The sequence below is a fragment of the Podarcis muralis genome, chromosome 16, assembly GCF_964188315.1.
Source record: "Podarcis muralis chromosome 16, rPodMur119.hap1.1, whole genome shotgun sequence".
NCBI classification, from domain to species: Eukaryota; Metazoa; Chordata; class Lepidosauria; order Squamata; family Lacertidae; genus Podarcis; species Podarcis muralis.
The window spans coordinates 5220442-5243875 of NC_135670.1; the positions used below are offsets into that span (position 1 = coordinate 5220442).

At 48.1% G+C, this 23434-nt stretch overlaps 1 protein-coding gene across 1 annotated transcript in view; it reads left to right on the forward strand.

Moving 5' to 3' along the window:
* Positions 1-22285, forward strand: part of SV2A (synaptic vesicle glycoprotein 2A) — a 54490-nt gene extending 32205 nt beyond the window's left edge. The window contains exons 3-13 of the mRNA XM_028710435.2: positions 1682-1862; positions 3148-3299; positions 3759-3892; positions 5831-5920; positions 7787-7897; positions 8156-8244; positions 11863-12027; positions 13094-13227; positions 13575-13778; positions 17560-17719; positions 21943-22285. Coding sequence (XP_028566268.2) covers positions 1682-1862; positions 3148-3299; positions 3759-3892; positions 5831-5920; positions 7787-7897; positions 8156-8244; positions 11863-12027; positions 13094-13227; positions 13575-13778; positions 17560-17719; positions 21943-22126 — 1604 coding nt within the window. The 3' untranslated portion in view covers positions 22127-22285. The remainder of the gene's footprint in view (positions 1-1681; positions 1863-3147; positions 3300-3758; positions 3893-5830; positions 5921-7786; positions 7898-8155; positions 8245-11862; positions 12028-13093; positions 13228-13574; positions 13779-17559; positions 17720-21942) is intronic.
* The last annotated feature ends 1149 nt before the right edge of the window (positions 22286-23434 follow it).

Genomic DNA, 23434 nt, shown 5'->3' on the forward strand with positions numbered 1-23434 from the left:
TCCAACTCGCCCATTAATCTTGCCGTTACCCCTTCCACAGTTAATTGTGCTGGTGGAACAGCAGATATCTGGCTAGCTATACCATCAAAGTCCTCATTAAGGGAACAAAGGATGATAAAAACATACTGAATATCAGGTATCACCATGTCCCTTCGAATTAATTCGCCGCGTATTGCCTCCAGACGTCTCAAGTGTGCTGCCAAATCACCACCAGGCTGCAACTTCGTCTGGTACAACTGCTTGAAAAACGTCAATGCAGATGCTGACTCTTTTCTAACATGCACTGCTGCAAGACTGTCCCACATTTCTTTGGCAGTTTTCTTATTTCTTATATAGACTACTTGCTGGTCGCTGACTGCCAAATTAATTATCGCCCTGGCTTTTGCATCTCCTTTCGACCAAGCATTAGTTACAGGGTCAGGAGGGTCATCAGTTACATAGGTCCATACTTCTCTAGAGGTCAAAAGTGCCTCCACCCGAAAAGACCATAAACTATAGTTCTCATCTGTTAGCTGTGGGAAGACCAGAGCCTTCTCAGCTTCAGGAACCCGGTCAACCATTCTGGAACTCTTCCAGACCCACAAAAAATTACACTAACAGGAGAAGGAGTTTTCAAACCTTTCTCAGAGTCCAAAAATATGCAGTCATCCACTCAGCAGCTGGGCCCATAACCAAAGATGTTGGCTATTTGCAGTATGGTAGCGCTGCAGATAGCTTGCTGGGGAGATCATGCATTAAAAATGAAAAGGACTCAAAAATAACTTAAACAAGGTTTTAATAAGAAAAACAAAAACTCCATTTACACTAAATACATTAACAACCAAACCAGACCCAACCACCAACCCAAACCCCAGGGTAATGGGAGAGCTAGGTGCTGCTCCTTATATACTAAACCCAAATGCTGACACACCTTAATCAAATACAACTCAGCAGCACCTGCTATGTTTCACAGCTTTAAAGTTGGGTCTCGTTATCTTGCTCTGGCCCTTGCTCTGGCCCCTTTAAGATATACACATCGAGTGGAACAATGATGAACCTTTACATTTAAAGAAACCATTCAACAGCAACAAGCTAAAAGCAGATTGAAGCATGTGTCTCCATGTCCAAGTTGGCTTGTCTAAGCAAAAGTGTTTTTAACAGGATTCGAAAAAAGTACAGCTGTACCTCTCAGCTCCCGAATGCCTTGGGAGTCAAACGTTCCGGCTCCTGAATGATTGAAAACCAGAAGTGATTGTTCCAGTTTTTGAACGTTCTTTTGGAAGCCGAACATCTGGCGGCTCCTCAGCCAATTAGAAGACACACTTTGGTTTCCAAATGTTTTGGAAGTCGAACGGACTTCCGGAATGGATTCCGTTCGACTTCCGAGGTACGACTGTACCGTGAAAGGGCTTGCACCATGTCAACAGGCAGGGAGTTCCCAAGCGTTGGTGCTGCCACACTAAATGATTGATTGCTTTATGAATGTGGAACGAGTCTTAATGTTCGCTTGCGACAGGGCCAGTTCTGCAGAAAAGTAGCCTATTGTACAAGAGAGGGCAGTCGTGGCTCCCAAAGGGTTTCCCATATGCAATTGTTGCCCTTGGGCAGAGAATGGTTCCCCATCCCTGGCGGCGAATCTTCCCTAACTGTGGCCGATGAGGGGGGAGAGGTTCTGCTATGTGCTCTCCTTGTCTTCCTCTAGGACTCATAGTTTACCTGGGCATGATGGTCGGTGCCTTCCTCTGGGGCGGCCTGGCGGACCGGCTTGGGCGCAGGCAGTGCCTCCTGATGTCCCTCTCTGTCAACAGTGTCTTCGCCTTCTTCTCCTCCTTTGTCCAGGGTTATGGCACTTTCCTCTTCTGCCGGCTCCTCTCCGGCGTGGGGTAAGGCGTGTTCTGTGTTCGGTCCCCAGATTATGGGAGATCCCCTTTGGGGATCTCTGTTCGAGCCTTCAGCACATCATCTCTTCCTCCTCCTCCTCCTCCTCCTCCTCCTCCTCCTCCTCCTCTTCGTTTTCTCCCCCTCCTCCTCTTCCTCCTCCTTCTTTTCTATCACCATGAACTATGAACTTAAAAAGAAAGATAAAGGACCCCTGACCATTAGGTCCAGTCGTGAACGACTCTGGGGTTGCGGAGCTCATCTCACATGACTGGCCGAGGGAGACAGCGTTTGTCCGCAGACAGTTTTCCGGGTCATGTGGCCAGAATGACTAAGCCGCTTCTGGCAAACCAGAGCATGGAAACACAGTTTACCCTCCCGCTGGAGTGGTACCTATTTATCTACTTGCACTCTGATGTGCTTTCGAACTGCTAGGTTGGCAGGAGCAGGGACCGAGCAACGGGAGCTCACCCCATCGCGGGATTCGAACTATGAGAACTAGGAACTTAGCTTTTCCAAATTGTTTTTAAAATGAAGGGAGGTGTGTGAGAGAGATGGATATCCTCACACAGCCATGTGCTGAACTTCTGGCTCTGGGGAATAAATTATGGTGAAGACTGAACTGGGATCATGCAAATGGTTGCACACACCTGCTCGAAACACATTGGTTCATCTGGATTTTATGCTAGAACTAAAAAACAAAGAAATGTACAGCTAATTGATCTGCTGGCCTGATTCTCCCTCTGACACCATCCAGTGGGTTGTCTGGGTTTTGCTTTTTCGAATTAGGGTTATAGTCAAACAAGGGATGCGGGTGGCGCTGTGGTCTAAACCACTGAGCCTCCTGGGCTTGCTGATCAGAAGGTTGGCGGTTCGAATCTGCACTCTGTCCCAGCTCCTGCCTACCTAGCAGTTCGAAAGCACGCTAGTGCAAGCAGATAAATAGGTACCACTGCGGCGGGAAGGTAAACGGCATTTCCGTGCGCTCTGGCACTTGTCATGAACCTCCATGCGCCAGAAGCGGTTTAGACGTGCTGGCCACATGACCCGGAAAGCTGACTGTGGACAAACGCCGGCTCCTTCAGCCTGAAAGCGAGATGAGCGCCATACCCCATAGTTGCCTTTGACTGGACTTAACCATCCAGGGGTCCTTTACCTTTATATTTACCTTTTTACCTATGGTCAAACAAAAATTGCCCTTTGCCCTCCACTCAGCTTGAACTTGGAAGGGGTTCAGACCCCACCAGCATGTTTTTCACATCTCTTTCTCTCTCTCTCCTCTTTTTCTAGTATTGGCGGGTCGATTCCCATCGTTTTCTCCTACTATTCAGAGTTCCTGGCCCAGGAGAAGCGCGGGGAGCACCTCAGCTGGCTGTGCATGTTCTGGATGATTGGGGGCATCTATGCGTCTGCCATGGCATGGGCGATCATCCCCCATTACGGTAAGGGATGGGAAATCGCCAGGGACGAAGGAGACCAACTGACCGGGGGCTTCCTCTCCCCATTTGGCCCCAATCATGCACAAATCCTATACTGGGAAAAGAGCTGGATTTTACCCATGGGCTATTGATTATGCATATGGGGCTCATTTGCATATATGTGAAGGGGATTCATGCAAGGAGCAAACCACCTTGCCTCAAAAACCGCTAGACATTTTATTTTGCCTTCTTGGCACCCCTTATCTGTCTTAGGGGCTGGAAACTTGGGATCTGCATTCTGAACCCAGTGCAAATTTCTGAGCTTGCATGTTTCCGCTTTGGAAGGTACACAGTTCTGGCATGTTGTGAAATGGAAGAGATTTGGGGCACGTGCAGGGAGAGAAGTGGGTGTAACGGATCTTTATTTTCCAATCCTCCCGTCCTCTTCTTTTCCCACCCTCCGGGGATATTTCCCCACCGAAGGCTGGAGCTTCCAAATGGGGTCTGCGTACCAGTTCCACAGCTGGCGCGTCTTCGTCCTGGTCTGTGCCTTCCCGTCCGTCTTCGCCATCGGAGCCCTCACCACCATGCCAGAGAGCCCCCGCTTTTTCTTGGAGGTAAAAGGAACAGAACGGCTTAAGGGAGATGGGGAAGAGACGGAGGAAGGCATCAGGGCAAGGCTGGAATGTGGGGAGGGGAAAGACCCAGTGGGTTGGTGTCTCCAGGGCTGGCCCAAGACATTTTGGCAGCGGAGGTGAACCTCAAAATGGCACCCACCTAGTGGTTAGGATGTTGGGAATCTGCATACGTGCAGCTACACACACAGAGTCAATTAGGGTTTGGCAGACAGCCAAGGCAGTGTGAAGGAGTAAGTCTGCCTGGTGATACAGAGGCATGGAGACAGCTCCATGATTGGTCAAGCTCTCTCATGGGAATAATGATTAATGGCCTACTAACTGGAATGTGTGTTAGTACGAGTTTGAGTGTAGGAGCTGTGAGTCGTGTATGAGGGAGCTAGTCAAAGATCCGTGTTCTGTTCTGTTCCTGTAAATAGTCCGCTGTATATAATAAACACCTAACTACAAGTTCCTGCTTCCTGCTTCATCCATCCTGCAGCCAAGTTGCCAATTGCTTTTGTGAACTCTGCGTTTACTCTGCTAGGTCTGGCTAAGGTCCTGCAACTAGTCAGAAAGTTGCAAAACACCGATAGGTTCTGACAAGAGAGGAAGGGGGTAAATGAAGATCTACATCAGGAACAAGGGGGCAGGGTGAATAAAGATTGACAGGAGGCTGCTGTAGAGGCAGTGTGAAGGGGTGTTGAGGAAGCGGCAGAGGAGTGAGCCACAGCTGTCATTGCCACTGCTGCAGTATTCCTTGGGTGATGCATTCCTCAGAGGCGGGATCTGCTGCCCTGTGGATCCTGCCACCCAAGTGGATCGCCTCACCTTGCCTGATGGGTGAACTGGCCTCTGATTTCAAACATGGGGATGTGCCAAGGCGCCGCTGTCCATTCGCCCTCTATCCCTCGCACGCAGCGCTGTTTCCATTCTGCTGCAGTCCGCCTCCTGCCAAAACTGTCATTATTCATTCAGCTGGTCTGCTGTGGAGAAATAGCAAAGCTTACATGACATATGTAACTATGTAACCTTTAGAAGGAATCTGAAGGCAGCCCTGTGCAGGGAAGCTTTTTAACGTTTCATGTTTTATTATGTTTTTATATATGTTGGAAGCCACCCAGAGTAGCTGGGGCAACCCTGTCAGATGGGCAGGGTACAAATAAAGTATTATTATTATTATTATTATTATTATTATTATTATTATTATTATTATTAAGTTTTAACTAGCACACTGTTTTAATGGGCTTGTTTATTGTATATTTTAATTATGGGTGCTTTACTCTGTCTACCCTTTGATTGTAATGTGTTTTAACTTTTTCTAATACTGAATTTTAAATGTCTGTAACCAGCCCAGGCAGGGACATGCGGGTTTAATACTAATACTGATTTAACACTAATTAAATCAGTATTAGTATTAATTTAACTGATTGAATACTAATTTAATACAAACACTGATGCCAATACTAATATTTTCATTACAGTAGATGCCTTTTTGTCATCAGTTTTATTCTTGGCTATTTTGCTCTTTGTGAACCGCTTTGATTTTCTCCTTGATAGGAAATGCCGTATATAGATTCATAACGGCAAGAACATAAGAACACGTGTGTAACATACATGATTTACACAACTTATGTAAATTATGTGATTAATGAAGTACATTACATAGGTCACGTTGTCATTATGTTCTTGCACCCCATCCGTGCAAGGGAAACACAATGTAGAGGGGAAAATGCAATCAACTGCATATCATTTGCATCTCAAAAAGCAACAACAGTGAATCTCAATCGTATCCGCTGAATTGATTTCTGATCGATAAGTGAATGCTGGCAATTTCTGTTTTTGTCAGAATTCTCCAGCGTCTGTGCTCAGGAGCTGTCCAGGGCAGAATATTGGTTAATGGCTTTGTTATTTTTTTAAATGTAACATTTCCCTTTATAGAACGGGAAACACGACGAAGCCTGGATGGTACTGAAGCAGGTCCACGACACCAACATGAGAGCCAAGGGTCACCCCGAGCGAGTCTTCTCGGTGAGGGATCATCAGCAGACTAAAATGGACAAACAGTGCATAAACGAACTGTGGAACTCCCTGCCACAGGAGACAATGATGGCCACTGTTGCAGGAATTTTTATATAGGTTTGGGGGGGGTTGCCCCTCCAGCAGATATCATGCACATGCAGCCCACTACCAAAATCAGCACAATCACTTTTGTGACTTTTGATCACTTTTGATCACTTTTGTGATCAGAGTTTTCTTCCTATCTATTCAAAGGGCGTTTGCTGCAAGATACCAAATGTAAGAATTCACTGATAAATGTTTCTATGTACTGGCTCACTGGGAAAACTTGAGAATTTCATATAGACATGTGAGCTCAGCTACTCAGCAGCCCCTGTGCCTGAGTGATAATCCCTGGCATCCTGATACCTGAGTGCCAGACAGGTAGCCATTCCAGAAATAACAAACCCAGATGAAGACAAAAGGGTGGGATTAACTTGGCTGGGAAACAGGGAAATGTAAAGATCTCTTTTGTTTCACTTGATAGGCGTCTGGTGGAGGGCAAGGAGAACCATGGGGCAGGGTCCAGGATGCTCAGATTACTGCCACCAGAACTCCCCTTTCATGATGTAACCATGATGTATGAGTGATATAGTTTTGGGGGGGTGTAACATGGGGATTAAAGGTAAAGGGTAAAGGGACCCCTGACCATTAGGTCCAGTCGTGACCGACTCTGGGGTTGTGGCGCTCATCTCGCTTTATTGGCTAAGGGAGCTGGTGTACAGCTTCTGGGTCATGTGGCCAGCAGGACTAAGCCACTTCTGGCGAACCAGAGCAGCGCACGAAAACGCCGTTTACCTTCCCACCGGAGCGGTACCTATTTATCTACCTGCACTTTGATGTGCTTTCGAACTGCTAGGTTGGCAGGAGCAGGGACCGAGCAATGGGAGCTCACCCCGTTGCGGGGATTTGAACCGCTGACCTTCTGATCGGCAAGTGCTAGGCTCTGTGGTTTAACCCACAGCGCCACCCATGTCCAACATGGGGATTAGCAGCTAATAAAAGTTTGGGGGCTCTTTTGTTCAGGGCTTCCATCTTGTTCCACCTTGTGGCAGGTGGGAGTCCTGTCGCGACAGTCTTCAAAAAAGACCGAGCCTACTGGCTGCTGTTTTGCTCTGGTATTCCTGGCTGGTGTCCTTGGTTTTTGTCCAAGGGAGCCCTTAGATTTCTCCGTTAACACCACCAACCTAGATGGCTTTAAAAGGGGGTTAGGCAGATTCGTGGAGGAGGAGATGGCTATCGGTGGCTATTAGGCAGGATGGCTGTATTCTGCCTCCACAGTCAGAGGCAGCAAAGCTTCTGAACACCAGTTGCTGGAAACCACAGGAGGGGAGAGGGTTCTTGTGTTCGAATCTTGCTTGCTGCTTTGCCAGAAGAGGGATCTGGTTGGCCACTGTGAGAAGAGGATGCTGAAATAAATGGCCCACTGGCCTGATCCAGCAGGACTCTTCTTATCTACTTAGGTTCTAACTGCTTTGGGGGTGATCTTGCAGGGTGAGGGGCTCACTGCTGTGACATTAAAAATCCAAATTTGCACCTGTTAGTTCTTGTGCTTACACCCCTTGCAATGCCCCTGCCGGGAATCTTTCATAGTATACAAACTTGCAAGGTCTTGCCCTGAATCTAAAGCAGCACTTCCCAAACTTAGATCTCCTGCTGTTTTTGGACTACAATGCCCATCATCCTTGACCGCTGGTCCTGCTAGCTAGGCATGATGGGAGTTGTAGTCCAAAACCCTAGATTTTGGGGAAACCATGCTCTAAAAAGCCTGGAAGAGAAATGTGTCATCATTTTCCCAGTCACTTTCCCTCTCCAACTTTTTTTAAAATTACTCCGCAGGTGACCCACATCAAGACCATCAAACAGGAGGACGAGCTGGTAGAGATTCAGTCTGACACAGGGACCTGGTACCGTCGCTGGATGGTCCGCTTCTTGAACCTTTCCCAGCAGGTTAGTTTCCGGAGCAACGAAGGCTTGGTGGGCCCAGCCAAACGGCCCTCTCACTTCCCTCACAGAGGTTGCACTGTTTGGCCACATTCCGTCGCTGTTCCCTGACTCTGGCAATGATTTGCAGACAGACAGGAAGTTCCTTCAGAGTCTGATCCTGCACACTTCAGCAAACTGTGAAAAACCTACACTGATTTACCCTCTTCCCTCCCCCTAGCCCCACCCTGGAGAGGCTCAAAATATGTTTTTCTCTTTTTACAGGTCTGGGCGAATTTCCACCAGTGCTTTGTTCCCGAATACCGTCGGGTGACCCTGATGATGATGGCAGTGTGGTTCACCATGTCCTTCAGGTGGGGCTGGTATAGCTTTATTCCATTTATTTATTTCATAAACGTCATATACCGCTTGATCGTAGGGGGGGGGGGAACCCTCAAGGCGGTTTACAAAGAATATATAAAACAATAAAATTATCACATTTTCTTTTGGCAACAATAATTTAAACCATACAGAAAGTTAAAGCTGTGATAGAATAGACTAAAACATATACAGTGGTACCTTGGTTCACAAACATAATCCCTTCCGGAAGTCCGTTCCAAAACCAAAGCATTCCAAAACCAAGGTGCCCTTTCCCATTGAAAGTGATGCAAAACGGATTAATCCATTCCAGACTTTTAAAAACAACCCCTAAAACAGCAATTTAACATGAGACCATTGATCCATAAAAGGAAAGCAATAATCAATGTACTGTACTATAAAATAAATAAGACAGTGTTGTAGATGATAAAAATTAGAATTAATTTTTTCCCCTTACCTACACTGATGATGGTCATTGTTTGAATGGGGGGCTTTTATCCATTTCCGCAGTCACACAGAATCAATCAGTAGCTGAACTGGGTTCCACACAGTTACAAAAACATATTAACCAAAAAAGCCTCAAAAACCCAAAATAAATAGCAAAAACAAAAGCGCTGAATTTAATCTGTTCCGGAAATCTGTTTGACTTCCAAAATGTTCGAAAACCAAGGTGCAGCTTCTGATTGGCGCAGGGTCCCTGGAAACAATAGCCGACAACTGCATTGGACGTTCGGTTTCCGAAAAACATTCGAAAACCGGAACACTTACTTCCGGGTTTTCGGCATTTGGGAACCAAAGTGTTTGAGTACCAAGGTGTTTGAGAACCAAGGTACCACTGTAATCCAGGTTGGGGTCATAGCTTTTTCAGCGCTGTGCCTGATAGCTCTATTCCTCTTTCATCAACACTGATTCCTTCACCTCCTACTCCAATCTCCAGCTACAGTGGTAAGGTAAAGGGTAAAGGGACCTCTGACCATTAGGTCCAGTCGTGGCCGACTCTGGGGTTGCGGTGCTCATCTCGCTTTATTGGCCAAGGGAGCCGGCGTACAGCTTCCGGGTCATGTGGCCAGCAGGACTAAGCCGCTTCTGGCAAACCAGAGCAGCACACGGAAACGCCGTTTACCTTCCCGCCAGAGCGGTACCTATTTATCTACTTGCACTTTGACGTGCTTTCGAACTGCTAGGTTGGCAGGAGCAGGGACCGAGCAATGGGAGCTCACCCCGTCACGGGGATTTGAACCGCCAACCTTCTGATCAGCAAGTCCTAGGCTCCACCTGCATACCTCGGGTTAAGTACTTAATTCGTTCCGGAGGTCCGTTCTTTACCCGAAACTGTTCTTAACTTGAAGCACCACTTTAACTAATGGGGCCTCCGGCTGCCGCTGCGCCGCCAGAGCACGATTTCTGTTCTCATCCTGAAGCAAATTTCTTAACCCGAGGTAATATTTCTGGGTTAGCGGAGTCTGTAACCTGAAGCGTATGTAACCCGAGGTACCAGTGTACTCTAATTTCCCCCCTGTTAAAGCCCACTTACCCTGTGAAACAGCCCCCTTGAATTCTGGGGTTGCACAGCTATGATTATAGGCTTTGATACCCACATCTTCCCACCTTGCAAACTCGCCTGCAAGCTCATTAGCAGGAGAATATCCAGCTGCTGCAACAGTTAAACACGGAGCTGATATTTAATTTATGCAACGAGGACTGCCGTGCAGCCAGAATCAAAGGCTACTAATTTGTGCAGCGGTGTAAGGAGAATATTTTAAAAATATTTTTAAATGTTTTTTCCCTTTTCTTCCAAAAGCCCGTAACCACCAAGCTCATTTGCTGATATGACTCAGGGGGATGGAAGAGAGAAAGAGAAGGAGAGAGAGAGTGAGAGAATGAAAAAGGCAGCGTCATGAGCTGCAGTTCCATGACTGATCTCCAGGCAGCTCTCGTTAATTGGAGCTGTCAGTGAAATAATTTTCAAAGAGGAAATAATTGCAAACGGCTCGTGGATCAGTCATGGCTGGAGGCTGGCGATTTGGTTTGCGGGTGTGCGGGGAGAAAGCTTCCTTGGCTGATGGTCCGTTCGAAGCCTAACGAAGCGACACCCTCGTTAACGAAACTGGCTTTCTCTGCTCCCTATCTCCATCAGCGACAGGATTCTACGATATGCCTCTGAGCATGTGCAGGGATTGTTTTACACAGTTGATCTAACAGAGCAGAACTGTGTTATTTCTGCCTGCAGGTGGGGTGTGTGTTGTCTAAGGAAATCGGAAAGCTGCCTTATAGCAAATCAGACCAATTAGTCCATTAATTAGTCTGGTGGTTCCCAAGGCGGGTGGTACTGCCCCCTGGTGGGCTGCAGGATTACTTAAAGGTAAAGGTAAAGAGACCCCTGACCATTAAGTCCAGTCGTGACTGACTCTGGGGTTGTGGCGCTCATCTCGCTTTACTGGCCAAGGGAGCCGGCGTACAGCTTCTGGGTCATGTGGCCAGCATGACTAAGCCGCTTCTGGCGAACCAGAGCAGTGCACGGAAACGCCTTTTACCTTCCTGCTGGAGCGGTACCTATTTATCTACTTGCACTTTGACGTGCTTTTGAACTGCTAGGTTGGCAGGAGCAGGGACCGAGGAATGGGAGCTCACCCCGTCGCGGGGATTCGAACCGCTGACCTTCTGATTGGCAAGCCCTAGGCTCTGTGGTTTGCACATTGAAGGTCTAAATAACCATCAGCTCATTTGAGAAGCTGGTATCACTGGGTCAAGCTGGTAAGTTTTGTTGAATTAACTGAATAGCTTTAATAAGATTTGGAATAAATGTTTAAATTAATTTGACACCATTTTGAATTTTATTGTGTTACTACCTTCCTTAGTAGGGGACACGGGTGGCGCTGTGGGTTAAACCACAGAGCCTAGGGCTTGCCAATCAGAAGGTTGGCAGTTCGAATCCCTTTACCTTTACTACAGCAGCAAGAATGCTACTTGATCAAAAGTAGAAAGAGGAAGAAGTCCCAGCAAAGGAAGAATGGATATAAGCACTTATGGGATTTGCAGAAATGACGCAACTTACCGGAAGAATAAGAAATCAAGATAACAAACTTTTTATAAAAGAATGGAAATGGTTTATTGAATATTTGCAGATAAATTGTAAACAGATAAAACCATTAGCAGGATTATTGTAACAACCTGCAGTTTCACAATAGTATATATTTACAGTAGGTAATTAAATGAGCAAGTGGAATGAATCTGGATATGCAGAAGATATTTCTTTAAGAAAATAAATTTAAGGAACGGCAGAAAGAGGGGGAAGGAAGTCAAATTTTGAAATGTTCAATTGATTGTAGAACTAATGAAATGTATAAACTTGAAATTAAAATTAAAAAACACCTTTAAAAACACCAACAAAATTGTCAGCCCCTGAATTAGTCTTGCAACCGGACAGCCACAAAACCCCCAACCAATATTGGGGATTTTATAGGGGGGTCTCTGAATTGTGTTCAGAAACAAACTGGTGCAATCAACTATGAAGTGCTACTACGCTTGTGGTTCAGTCTGACTCAAGTCTCCAGAGATTTCCCTTCTGTCTGAGTCCTTCCCCTCCTAACTCTTTTCCCCACTTCCTCCGGCAGTTACTACGGCCTGACCGTCTGGTTCCCAGACATGATCAAGCACCTCCAGAACATCGAGTACGCCTCTCGCACCAAGGTGTTCAACAACGAGTCTGTGCGCCACATCACCTTCAACTTCACACTGGAGAACCAAATCCACACCCGCAGCGAGTATTTCAACGACAAGTAGGTGGCCGCTCTCTCTTGCTCTTCAAAATGTGGCAACCCTACCATATGATAGGCTCTGGTTCGCCAGACGGGTCATGACCGAGGCCATTGGGAGTTTGTTCCTTGTTGGTTGGTTCTGCGCAAGAACGGGGCCTTCTCAGTGGTGGCCCCCGTCTCTACCATTTATGGAATGCTTTCTGCTGGGAAACACGCCTAGCACCAAGATAGTTATCTTTTAATGCCAGGGTAATACCTTTCTGCTTTGGTGGTTACAGTACCCTCGACGGTGGTGCTCAACTTTCAGCGGGGTGGGGTTATGACTTGTCCTTATCATATCCTTGGATGAGAATTTTAGGGATGGAATCATAGAACTCTAGAGTTGGAAGAGACCATTAGGGTCATCTAGTCCAGGGGTCAGCAAACTTTTTCAGTAGGGGGCCGGTCCACTGTCCCTCAGACCTTGTGGGGGGCCAGACTATATTTTGAAAAAAAATATGAACAAATTCCTATGCCCCACAAATAACCCAGAGATGCATTTTGTAGTGATGATAATATTTATTTATTTATTTATTTATTTATTTATTTATTTATTTATTTATTTATTCCTTGCCCATCTGGCTGGGTTTCCCCAGCCACTCTGGGCGGCTTCCAACTAAAATACAATAACCTATTAAACATTAAAAGCTTCCCGAAACAGGGCTGCCTTCAGATGTCTTCTAAAAGTCTGGTAGTTGTTGTTCTCTTTGACATCTGGTGGGAGGGTGTTCCACAGGGTGGGTGCCACTACCGAGAAGGCCCTCTGCCTGGTTCCCTGTAATTTTAAATACAAGCACACATTCTACTCATGTAAAAACACCAGGCAGGCCCCACAAATAACCCAGAGGTGCATTTTAAATAAAATGACACATTCTACTCATGTAAAAAGACGCTGATTCCCAGACCGTCCGTGGGCCGAATGTAGAAGGTGATTGGGCTGGATCCGGCCCCCGGGCCTTAGTTTGCCTACCCTTGATCTACTCCAACCCCTGCCAATGCAGGAATATTTCACCAGACTCAAACCCATAACCTCTCTGTTTCACGACAGGTTTATAAGCCTCAAAATGAAGTCTGTGTCTTTCATTGACTCCTTGTTTGAGGAATGCTATTTTGAGGACATCACATCTAGCAATACGTTCTTCAAGAACTGCACCTTCATCTCTACCGTCTTCTACAACACGGGTAAAGTCTGAGGCTGCCGCGTGCCAAAAAAGCAAACAAAAACCTTTAAAAAAATATTTTCTTTTTCCAATTTTTCAAATGTTCCTACAATGAAAATTACATCTGAACAAAATATATATATATCCTGGCGCTCCTTCCTATTCTGTGGTTAAGTTATGCCACCTCCTGGTAGGACCAGTTATTTAAGTGAGTTCCCTTTTATTCTTTTATACATTGTGGGAGCCCATGTAGAACCACAGGACTGTAGAGAAGGAAGGGACACCAAGAATCATCTAGTCTGACCCCCTGCAGTTCATTTAATAAATAAAAATAAATTAAACCTCCGTCTGTCTCCTCTTGACCAACAGACCTCTTTGAGTACAAGTTCATCAACAGCCGGATAATCAACAGCACCTTTCTCCACAACAAAGAAGGCTGCCAGCTGGACTTCAGCGATGACAACAATGCCTACATGATTTATTTTGTCAGCTTCCTGGGCACTCTCGCTGTCCTGCCAGGGAATATAGTCTCTGCGCTCCTGATGGACAAAATCGGGCGACTTCGGATGCTGGGTAAGGGTTATAGATAGTCCTGTCCCCATTGACAGATTAGGTAAAGGGACCCCTGACCATTAGGTCCAGTCGTGGCCGACTCGGGTTGCGGCGCTCATCTCGCTTTATTGGCTGAGGGAGCCAGTGTACAGCTTCCAGGTCATGTGACCAGCATGACTAAGCCGCTTCTGGTGAACCAGAGCGGCAAACGGAAACGCCGTTTACCTTCCCGCTGGAGCAGTACCTATTTATCTACTTGCACTTTGACATGCTTTCAAACTGCTAGGTTGGCAGGAGCAGGGACCGAGCAACGGGAGCTCACCCTGTTGTGGGGATTCGAACCGCTGACCTTCTGATCAGCAAGTCCTAGGCTCCGTGGTTTAACCCACAGCGCCACCCGCGTCCCTATTGACAGATTAAAGAGATATAATAATAATAAATTTTTATTTATACCCCGCCCTTCCTGGTTCAAAAACCGGGCTCAGAGCAGCTAACAACAAATTTAAAACACTTAATTATAAAAGCAGCATAAAATACAGTATAAAAACATGAATAACAATAAAAATCAAAAATCAAAAATCAATTAGGTAATCTCCAGGGCTAGCCAGCTGAGTTGGTCCTACTTGGGCCAGCGAGGAGGCCAGGGGAGAATTAGCTGTGGGGTCTCAGAGCAGGTGATCTTCATAAAAAGGGGAGGGGGAAGGAAGAGAAGGGAAATAAAAGATCAGGCTGAATTCAAATTAAAGGCCAGGCGGAATAGCTCTGTCTTACAGGCCCGACGGAAGGAGGTTAAATCCTGAAGGGCCCTAGTCTCATGGGACAGAGCATTCCAGCAGGTCAGGGCCATCACTGAAAAGGCCCTGGCGAAGGATAGTCGGACATCCTTAGGGCCTGGGACCTCTCAACAATGGTTGTTCATGGACCTTAAGCTTTTTGCACCTGCGGGGGTCTTCCGCATCAGGTCCAAGGGCAACCCCCCACAGAGTAGTCAAGCCTTGAGCATTTACTAATCCACAAATCACCATTTTTTGTGTGTGTGGGGGGAGTGTTTTGTAAGCAAATATTACTTACTATGTTTCATAAAATGCATGCACCACTTGATGATAAAAAAGATGATAAAACAATAGGAAACAGCAATAAGAAAAATGAACAACAACTATTTAAGACTTTTTGAAAAGTTATTTTTTTGCCAGCTGCAGGGAGCCCAGATCCATACCAGGATTGTGGCATGAGTAACAGGCGAGAGCCAAGTCCTTTGTGCTGCTTTCCTGTTGAAAACTGTCTCCCCCACACTCCGAATTTTAAGTTGTTCCATGAGGGTAAATGACAGGTTCTTTTCAGGAGCAAAGGAGGAGGGCGTTTTCTTTAAGAAAAGGGCACGGGGTAAAAATGATTGGCCCAGCCCTGTGCTGCAATTCTGATCTAGACTTGGACTCCGCTCAGTTTTTGCGCTCCACACGAAATGCAGCGCAGTCGCTAGAGCGTGAGACTCTTGTGGGTTCAAGCCCCATGTTGGGCAAAAACAGGAGTCAGCAAACTTTTTCATCACGGGGCCGGTCCACTGTCCCTCAGACCTTGTGGGGGGCTGGACTATATTATTTTTTTATATTATTTTTTTTGGGGGGGGAATGAATGAATTCCTATGCCCCACAAATAACCTAGTAAAGGTAAAGGGACCCCTGACCATTAGGTCCAGTCGTGACCGACTCTGGGGTTGCATGTTCATCTTGCTCAATAGGCCAAGGGAGCTGGCGTTTGTCCACAGACGGCTTCCGGGTCATGTGGCCAGCATGACTAAGCCGCTTCTGACGAACCAGAGCAGTGCACGGAAACACCATGCGTTTACCTTCCCGCCGTAGTGGTACCTATTTATCTACCTGCACTTTGACGTGCTTTTGAACTGCTAGGTTGGCAGGAGCAGGGACCGAGCAATGGGAGCTCACCCCGTCATGGGGATTCGAACTGCCAACCTTCTGATTGGCAAGTCCTAGGCTCTGTGGTTTAACCCACAGCACCACCCGCGTCCCCCACAAATAACCTAGAGATACATATTAAATAAAAGGACACATTCTACTCATGTAAAAACATGCTGATTCCCGGACCGTCCACGGGCCGGACTTTGAAGGTGATTGGGCCGCATCCGGCCCCCGGGTTTGCCTACCCATGGGCAAAACGACTCCAGCATTGCGGGGGGTTGGACTAGATGACCCTCATTGTCCCTTCCGCCTCGACGATTCTGTGGCAGTGCATTTTGGTGCAAAGAAAGGTTTCGGAGGGACAGGGAATCTGTTGCTTTGTGGCCCTTTTGACTTTCGTGCTAATTGGCCTCGTTCGTTAATGTTTCCCCACGAAAGAGACCGTGCGATTTGCTCAAAAGACCCTCCTAGGCAACAGGACTTCATTTTCATTTGTGTGAATAGTTGCTGATTTTGAATGAATGAATGAATAATGAAGCTTCTGGAGAACTAGGAACCAAATTGGTGCGTGGGCAGGATTCCTGATGAACAGTTTACATCGGTGGGAGGGTTGGCATCGTGGCACCTGGGAGCCCACCCCCCCTTGAGGTCTCCCCCAAATTCCCTGAGCTCCTCCACCTCTTTGGACATGAGCTAGTGAGGGTGACGACCTTTCTTCTCCCTTGAAAAGCACATAGGGCTGAAAGAGTGATGCTTTTCTAGGTACAGGTTAAGTCTACTGCATCTGAGTGTTACCCAGATACCTTGGGAATTCAATGAGTGTGTGTGTGTGAGAGAGAGAGAGAGAGAGAGCATAGCTGTCAACTATTCCTGTAGGGACGCAGGTGGCACTGTGGGTTAAACCACAGAGCCTAGGGCTTGCCGATCAAAAGGTCGGCGGTTCGAATCCCCGCGACGGGGTGAGCTCCCGTTGCTCAGTCCCTGCTCCTGCCAACCTAGCAGTTTGAAAGCATGTCAAAGTGCAAGTAGATAAATAGGTACCGCTCCGGTGGGAAGGTAAACAGTGTTTCCGTGCACTGCTCTGGTTCGCCAGAAGCGGTTTAGTCATGCTGACCACATGACCCAGAATCTGTACACCGGCTCCCTCAGCCACTAAAGCGAGATGAGCGCCGCAACCCCAGAGTCGGCCACGACTGGACCTAATGGTCAGGGGTCCCTTTACCCTTTACCTTACCCTTATTCCGAATAGGATTCCTCGCAAGAAAAGGGAAAAGTTTGGAGAGAGAGAGAGCATTTTCTTTTACTCTCTTGAGATAAATACAAACATATTTACACACTTTGTATACAGGAAAGAACTAATAGCAAAGTTTGCTACATTCATATTATTTGGCTGTATTCCACTGGAATTGCAGACTGGTTGAATTAAGTCAGCATGGCTAACTGGGCTCCATTAATTCAATGGGTGTACTCTGAGTAGGACTTAGCTGGGTACCACCTGTTAATCAACACCAGGCACCCCCAAACTCAGCCCTCCAGCTGTTTTCAGACTACAACTCCCATCATCCCTAGCTAACAGGACCAGTGGTCAGGGATGATGGGAATTTTAGTCCCCAAACAGCTGGAGGGCCGAGATTGGGGATGCCTGATCAACAGTATTGCAGAAACCGAGCCCTCCTCTGGGTAATACCAAGCCCTCCTCTGGGTTTTGAACCTTGCCCCCCATGAGGTCTAGAAACTTGTTTGACGATTCCTAACAGATCGGCTTCTGCGATGGATGCAGAGGGCAATGGATGCAGTCAGACATGTCCTAACCTTGAATTAAGACTATCCCATTGACTCCTCTCTCTTCCCTTCCCCCCCTCCCATCTTCTCCCTGACGCGTCAAGCTGGGTCGAGCGTCATGTCCTGTGTGAGCTGCTTCTTCCTGTCATTCGGGAACAGCGAGTCCGCCATGATCGCCCTGCTCTGCCTATTTGGTGGGGTCAGCATAGCTTCGTGGAACGCCCTGGACGTCCTCACGGTCGAACTTTACCCATCAGATAGAAGGTAAGCCATGCCTCCCCCTCTTTGCAGAAACCCCAGTTCTTGGGGAAAGCCTACCAGAGTTGTAGGGGTCTGCGGTTGGGTGGTGGTCAAAGGCGATTTCTGCAGCAGAGACCCCGCCTCCACCATCCTGGAACCGACCAATCGCCATGAAAGGGGAGCATTCCTAGCCAATGAGAAGAAGCCCTCTTTCCCTTTGTACTGATTGGAGCCCATCAGAGGGAAAGGAGGTGGGTCAGCCACTGAGGGTTGGCTCCTAGGGTCATTCTGCAGAAGGTGCGCAGGAGTGTGCTGGACCCGGGGGTAACCTGTGAAACATGGTCCAAGACCAGTCCAGAAACCGTAGGAGTCACGAGGCAGGAAACCAGGCAAGGACAGGTTCAGGATCTCAGGCAGGATCTAGCATACAGCAATGTTGCTCCCGCAATCTGGGGCAGGGTCTGACAGCCTTTGTCGGGGTAACGGCCAGTCCTGATCCCCCGGCGACTCACCTCCCTGTCTCACCCGAATGTGAGCACTCCTCCTGCGAGTACTCAGGTCTCTCCTTCTCTCAGACCTCAGTCTCTGCAGGCGTTGGGAGACGTCGGTGGGTTACTAGACCCAGGGGCCGCCTCAGCCTCCCCTGACCCAACTGTTAGTGGAGCAGCTGTAAGTGATGGCCCAGCTGGAGGCAACAAGGTCATCCCCGCATCTGGAGCCAGGGCAGGCTCAGGCCCCTGACTCGGCCCAGCTGGTGCTTGTTGCAGGGGAACCTGTGCAGACTGGGGCTCTTCAGAATCAGGCCCCAGACTTGGTTCAGCTGCCGCCTGAGGCAAAGGGTCTGGTGCAGACCGAGACTCCTCTGGAGTCTGAGCCCGAGTCCCAGGCCATCACAAGGAGGAAACACGGAGGAGGAAATTGTACTGGAAGTTCCAAGATCTATAAGGTGCGGACGTTTCTTGCAGAGATCTTTCTGTTGTCCATCAGCAGTTGACACCTGGCAGGGTGTCCATTTGCAGAGGGCAGTCTTTCACTGCGGGGTTGGGGAACCCAGAGGATAATCCTGGCCCCTGAGGCCATTTCCCCGAAATCATAACTCACCAGCTGACATCCCTTGCAATCATCATCTGAGCAGGGGGTGATGGGTGCTGCAATCCAGAACATTTGGGAGCAGTTAGTAAAGGTAAAGGGACCCCTGACCATTAGGTCTAGCCGTGACCGACTCTGGGGTTGCGGCGCTCATCTCGTTTTATTGGCCGAGGGAGCCGGCGTACAGCTTCCGGGTCATGTGGCCAGCATGACTAAGCCGCTTCTGGTGAACCAGAGCAGCGCACGGAAACGCCGTTTACCTTCCCACCAGAGCGGTACCTATTTATCTACTTGCACTTTGATGTGCTTTCGAACTGCTAGGTTGGCAGGAGCAGGGACCGAACAATGGGAGCTCACCCCGTCATGGGGATTCGAACCGCTGACCTTCTGATCAGCAAGTCCTAGGCTCTGTGGTTTAACCCACAGCGCCACCAACTTCACTAAATGACCCTTGCGGTCCCTTCGAACTCTACGATTGTACAAAGTAGGGGGAAGGTGTCCTCGCAAAGTGTGTCACGGATCTTTCTTTTGGCTCCTATGAATTCATATGCCATCGCAAACCCTCCTGTTGCGACTCAATAATTTCGCTTAAAAGAACCCCCAGATCCCAAGTTGATAGTCCTCATGGTTTACAAGGACAACAATGTATATTATTTTTTTGGGAATGGGGACAGGAGGGTTCAGAAGCACTGCCTGAACGCTTCTGCGATGCCAGAACTATGGGAGCTGTCTAGATTGCGAAGGACTCTAGAGGTGGCCCAAAGCGGGTTAATTGCATCCCTCTCTGCATTGCAACATCTTAAAAAAGAAAGAAAGAAAGTGTGCAGTCCTGTCCCTTCCCTCCCAGCGCCCCCAATGTCCTTTCAGGGATAAACACTTTGCAGGGGGGAAGCGAGAGGCTGCCTAGCATTGGAAATGAGGGCAAGCTGAGAAAAAGTGACGCATCCAGCTTGCTAGTCACACGCCAGCCCAGGCTGCCCGCAGGGACCTTGGCAGCACAGGAGAAAAGGGGGGGGTGGAGAGAAAGGGAAAGAGAGAGAGAGAGAGAGAGAGAGAGAGAGAGAGAGAGAGAGAGAGAAGGCAGGGTGAATGGTTCCTGAAGAGGAGCAGAAACCCAGTGCTGCGTTTTTTCGGTGGGAGGAGAGAGAGAGAGGGGCTTAGAGGTCAGGTCACAGAGGTTGAGGTCCGTTTCGAAGCAGCAGCACAAACAGGCTTTGCAAAACAGAGCAGATGTAATGAAATCAGCAAGACGTGTTGATTTCCTAGATTATTTTTTAGTAAAAATTTATACGCTGCTTGGAGGTAGCAAAAAACCTGAAAGCGAAGGCTTACAAAATACAGTGGTGCCTCAGGTTAAGAACTTAATTCGTCCTGGAGGTCCATTCTTAACCTAAACCACCGACCGCACGATTTCTGTTCTCATCCTGAAGCCAAGTTCTTAACCTGCGGTACTATTTCTGTGTTAGCGGAGTCTGTAACCTGAAGCGTCTGCAACCTGAAGCGGTCTGTTACCGGAGGTACCACTGTATAGATGTTGTTGTTTTAAATGCCCTCCCTCCTCCCTCTTCTGTTTCCTCTTTCGATCACCATAATCAACAACAACAACAACAACCCCCCCCAGGGATTTCTAGCTTAGCTGTCAACTTACAGGTTTGAAAGTAAGGGACCAGCAGCCTCGAAAATAAGGGATCAGCAGCCAAAATAAAGGATTTTCTGGGCACAGGTATGTTCAACTTCTGAGCCCCTCTGAGCCAAAGGCAGAAAGCCCAGCCAGCAGCCAAATGAAGCCTCATCAATAAGGGACAGCAGCGGGACATGGCGCTGGGATAAGGGACTGTCCCGCCATATAAGGGACACTTGGCAGCTATGATCTCTAGTTGGTGCACATGGTTCTCCTTCCCATTTTATCCTCACGACAGCCCTGTGAGGTAGGTGAGGCTGAGAGGCAGTGACTGGCCCAAGGTCACCCCGTGAGCTTCGTGGCTGAGCGGGGAATTCGAACCCTGCTCTCCCAGGTCCTACCTAGTCCAGCACATGAACCATTTTACTTCACACTGGCTCTGGTTTCCTCCATTTGTGTTGCTGGCTTGCAGAGCGAGGGCGAGGAGTCAGGTTTTTTTCTGATCAGCAGGTGACTGGCATGAAGACTGTGTTTTTAAAACATGAGATTTCCTGTGGCGAGATGCCACCTCAAAGCCTGGCAGACTCATCGTGCCCAAAGAGAGTCTGTGCGTGTCAATAACATGTAGTTATTTCCTGATTCTGAAATGCAACTGGAGAACAAATTTTCTCCCTGAAAACAAAAGCCCCTATGTGCATCTTTTTCTTGATATTCTGAAGGCATCCGAAGGGAAGTTTGATGTGTTTTTTTATTATTAAATTTTATTTAACATAATTATTACAAAATACAGTACAAGCAAAATACTGCAAATACATACATACATACATATTTCAGATAAGCACACACATATATAAAAAAGAACAAAAAAGAAAAAAGGAAGAAAAAGGAAAAGAAAAATTGGAAGAATTTCTTCCAAATTTATTCTACAAATATCTCAATAATAAAATTTCACTGATTGATTTCCATCACTTACACTGCACTTCCTATATACATTTTAAGCAAAATTGTATCTGTCATTCTGTATTTTCCCCATACACTCTCATACAAATATTCTAATCAATAGGTTTTCTAAATCTTTCATAAATCTATTCTAAACACAAGCAATACCTTACACAATACCTTTTGTTGTGGTTTTATATTTTGTGGGAAGCTGCCCAGAGTGGCTGGGGCAACCCCAGTCAGATGGGCAGGCTAAAAGTTAAAAGTAAAGGGACCCCTGACCGTTAGGTCCAGTCGTGGCCGACTCTGGGGTTGCAGCACTCATCTCGCTTTATTGGCCGAGGGAGCCGGCGTACAGCTTCCGGGTCATGTGGCCAGCATGACTAAGCCGCTTCTGGCGAACCAGAGCAGCACACGGAAACGCCCTTTACGTTCCCGCCAGAGTGGTACCTATTCATCTACTTGCACTTTGACGTGCTTTCGTACTGCTAGGTTGGCAGGAGCAGGGACCGAGCAATGGGAGCTCACCCCGTCGCGGGGATTCGAACCGCCAACCTCCTGATAATAATATTATTATTATTTCTTCCTTTGCTTCTAGGACGACTGCTTTCGGCTTCCTCAATGCCCTGTGCAAACTGGCTGCCGTCCTGGGCATCAGCATCTTCACGTCCTTTGTGGGCATCACGAAAGCGGTGCCCATCCTTCTGGCCTCAGCGGCACTGGCCGTGGGGAGCTCCCTGGCCCTCAAGCTGCCGGAGACACGGGGGCAGGTGCTGCAGTGAGCGTGCGTCCGTGCGAGCGTGTGAAAAAGAGAGAGAGAGATTCGCACTCGGCCCTCATCTGCTCCTGCCCCGTCCCACTTGCCAGGGGAGGGGGGCAAGTGGCAGATCTAGAGTTGTAGACACTGTGACTGTCTTGTCGTACCATTTCAACCGGGGGGGGGGGGAACCAACCATGGTCCGGGCTTTCGCCCGCAAACAAATCTCACCCCCGGCCCTTCTCCCCAATTTCCTCTTGTGGTTATCGGTGTACGTGTGAATCCTCACCCCCCTCCACCCACCCAAAAAACAACCCCAAGGAAATAGCAGGGAGGCGCAAAGTTGCCTCTCTCTCTCTTTCTTTCTCTCTCTCTTGTCTCTCTGCGCAAAAGAGACGCAGACGGGTCAGAGGTCAAACATTGGGGGGGGCGGCGTGACCCCCCCCCTCCCGAACCCATGGCATTTCAGGGTGTGTGACCCCCCCGCAAACCACTTTGCCAATCCAAGCTGGGGTATGTGTGCATGTGTGTCCAACTATCTGGTAGAGGACATGTGACGATGTTTTACACCAATGTGTAAGCTTGTACAAAACAGTAAATCTCACAGATCTCGGGTGTGTTAATGTGCTCCCAACGTCCCCTTTTCCTTTCATCTCCTTCTTCTTTTTTATTTTTAAAAAAGGGGTTCTCAAGAGGCACGCTTTTGTGTCTCGGTGCACACCCATCCCACTTGTGTGTGTGTGTGTATACAGCGGGGGGAGACAAACAAAACAACCTCCCCCACATTGTAGCATCTGTTTCTGGGTGTGTAAAACTAGCGTCGGTTCGGGTGTGTGATTTCGTTTAGCTTGACATTCCAGGGCTCCGGATGGGGTTGGCGCCGCTGCGGGAAGGGCGGAAGAGCCTTCGGCTTTCTGGGTGCGGTGCAAAACAGGCCCCGCCGTCCCGCAAACCGGGCTTCGCTCTTGTGAGCCTCTCCACAATCTGTACATTCATTGCACATCTGTGTCATTGGCTGCTGGTGGATCTGTTGGGACTCGAGTCAGCTGCCATAATTCCTTTGGCCCATCTAGTCCAGTGTTCCTGACACAGACCGACAGCAGCGGCGCTCCGGGGGTGTCAGGTCTGGTCCAGGCCTACCTGGAGATTTGAGCCTGGGCCTTTCGGGGTTCTCCTCTGCCGAGATTGCCCCCGCCCTTCCCCAAGATATAGGAACATCTGAAGCTGCCATATACTATTGGCCCAAGAGGTCAGTATTGTCCGCTCGGACTGGCAGCAGCTCTGCAGGATTTCAGGCAGGGGGTCTCTCAGCCCTCCCTGGAGAGATGCCTTC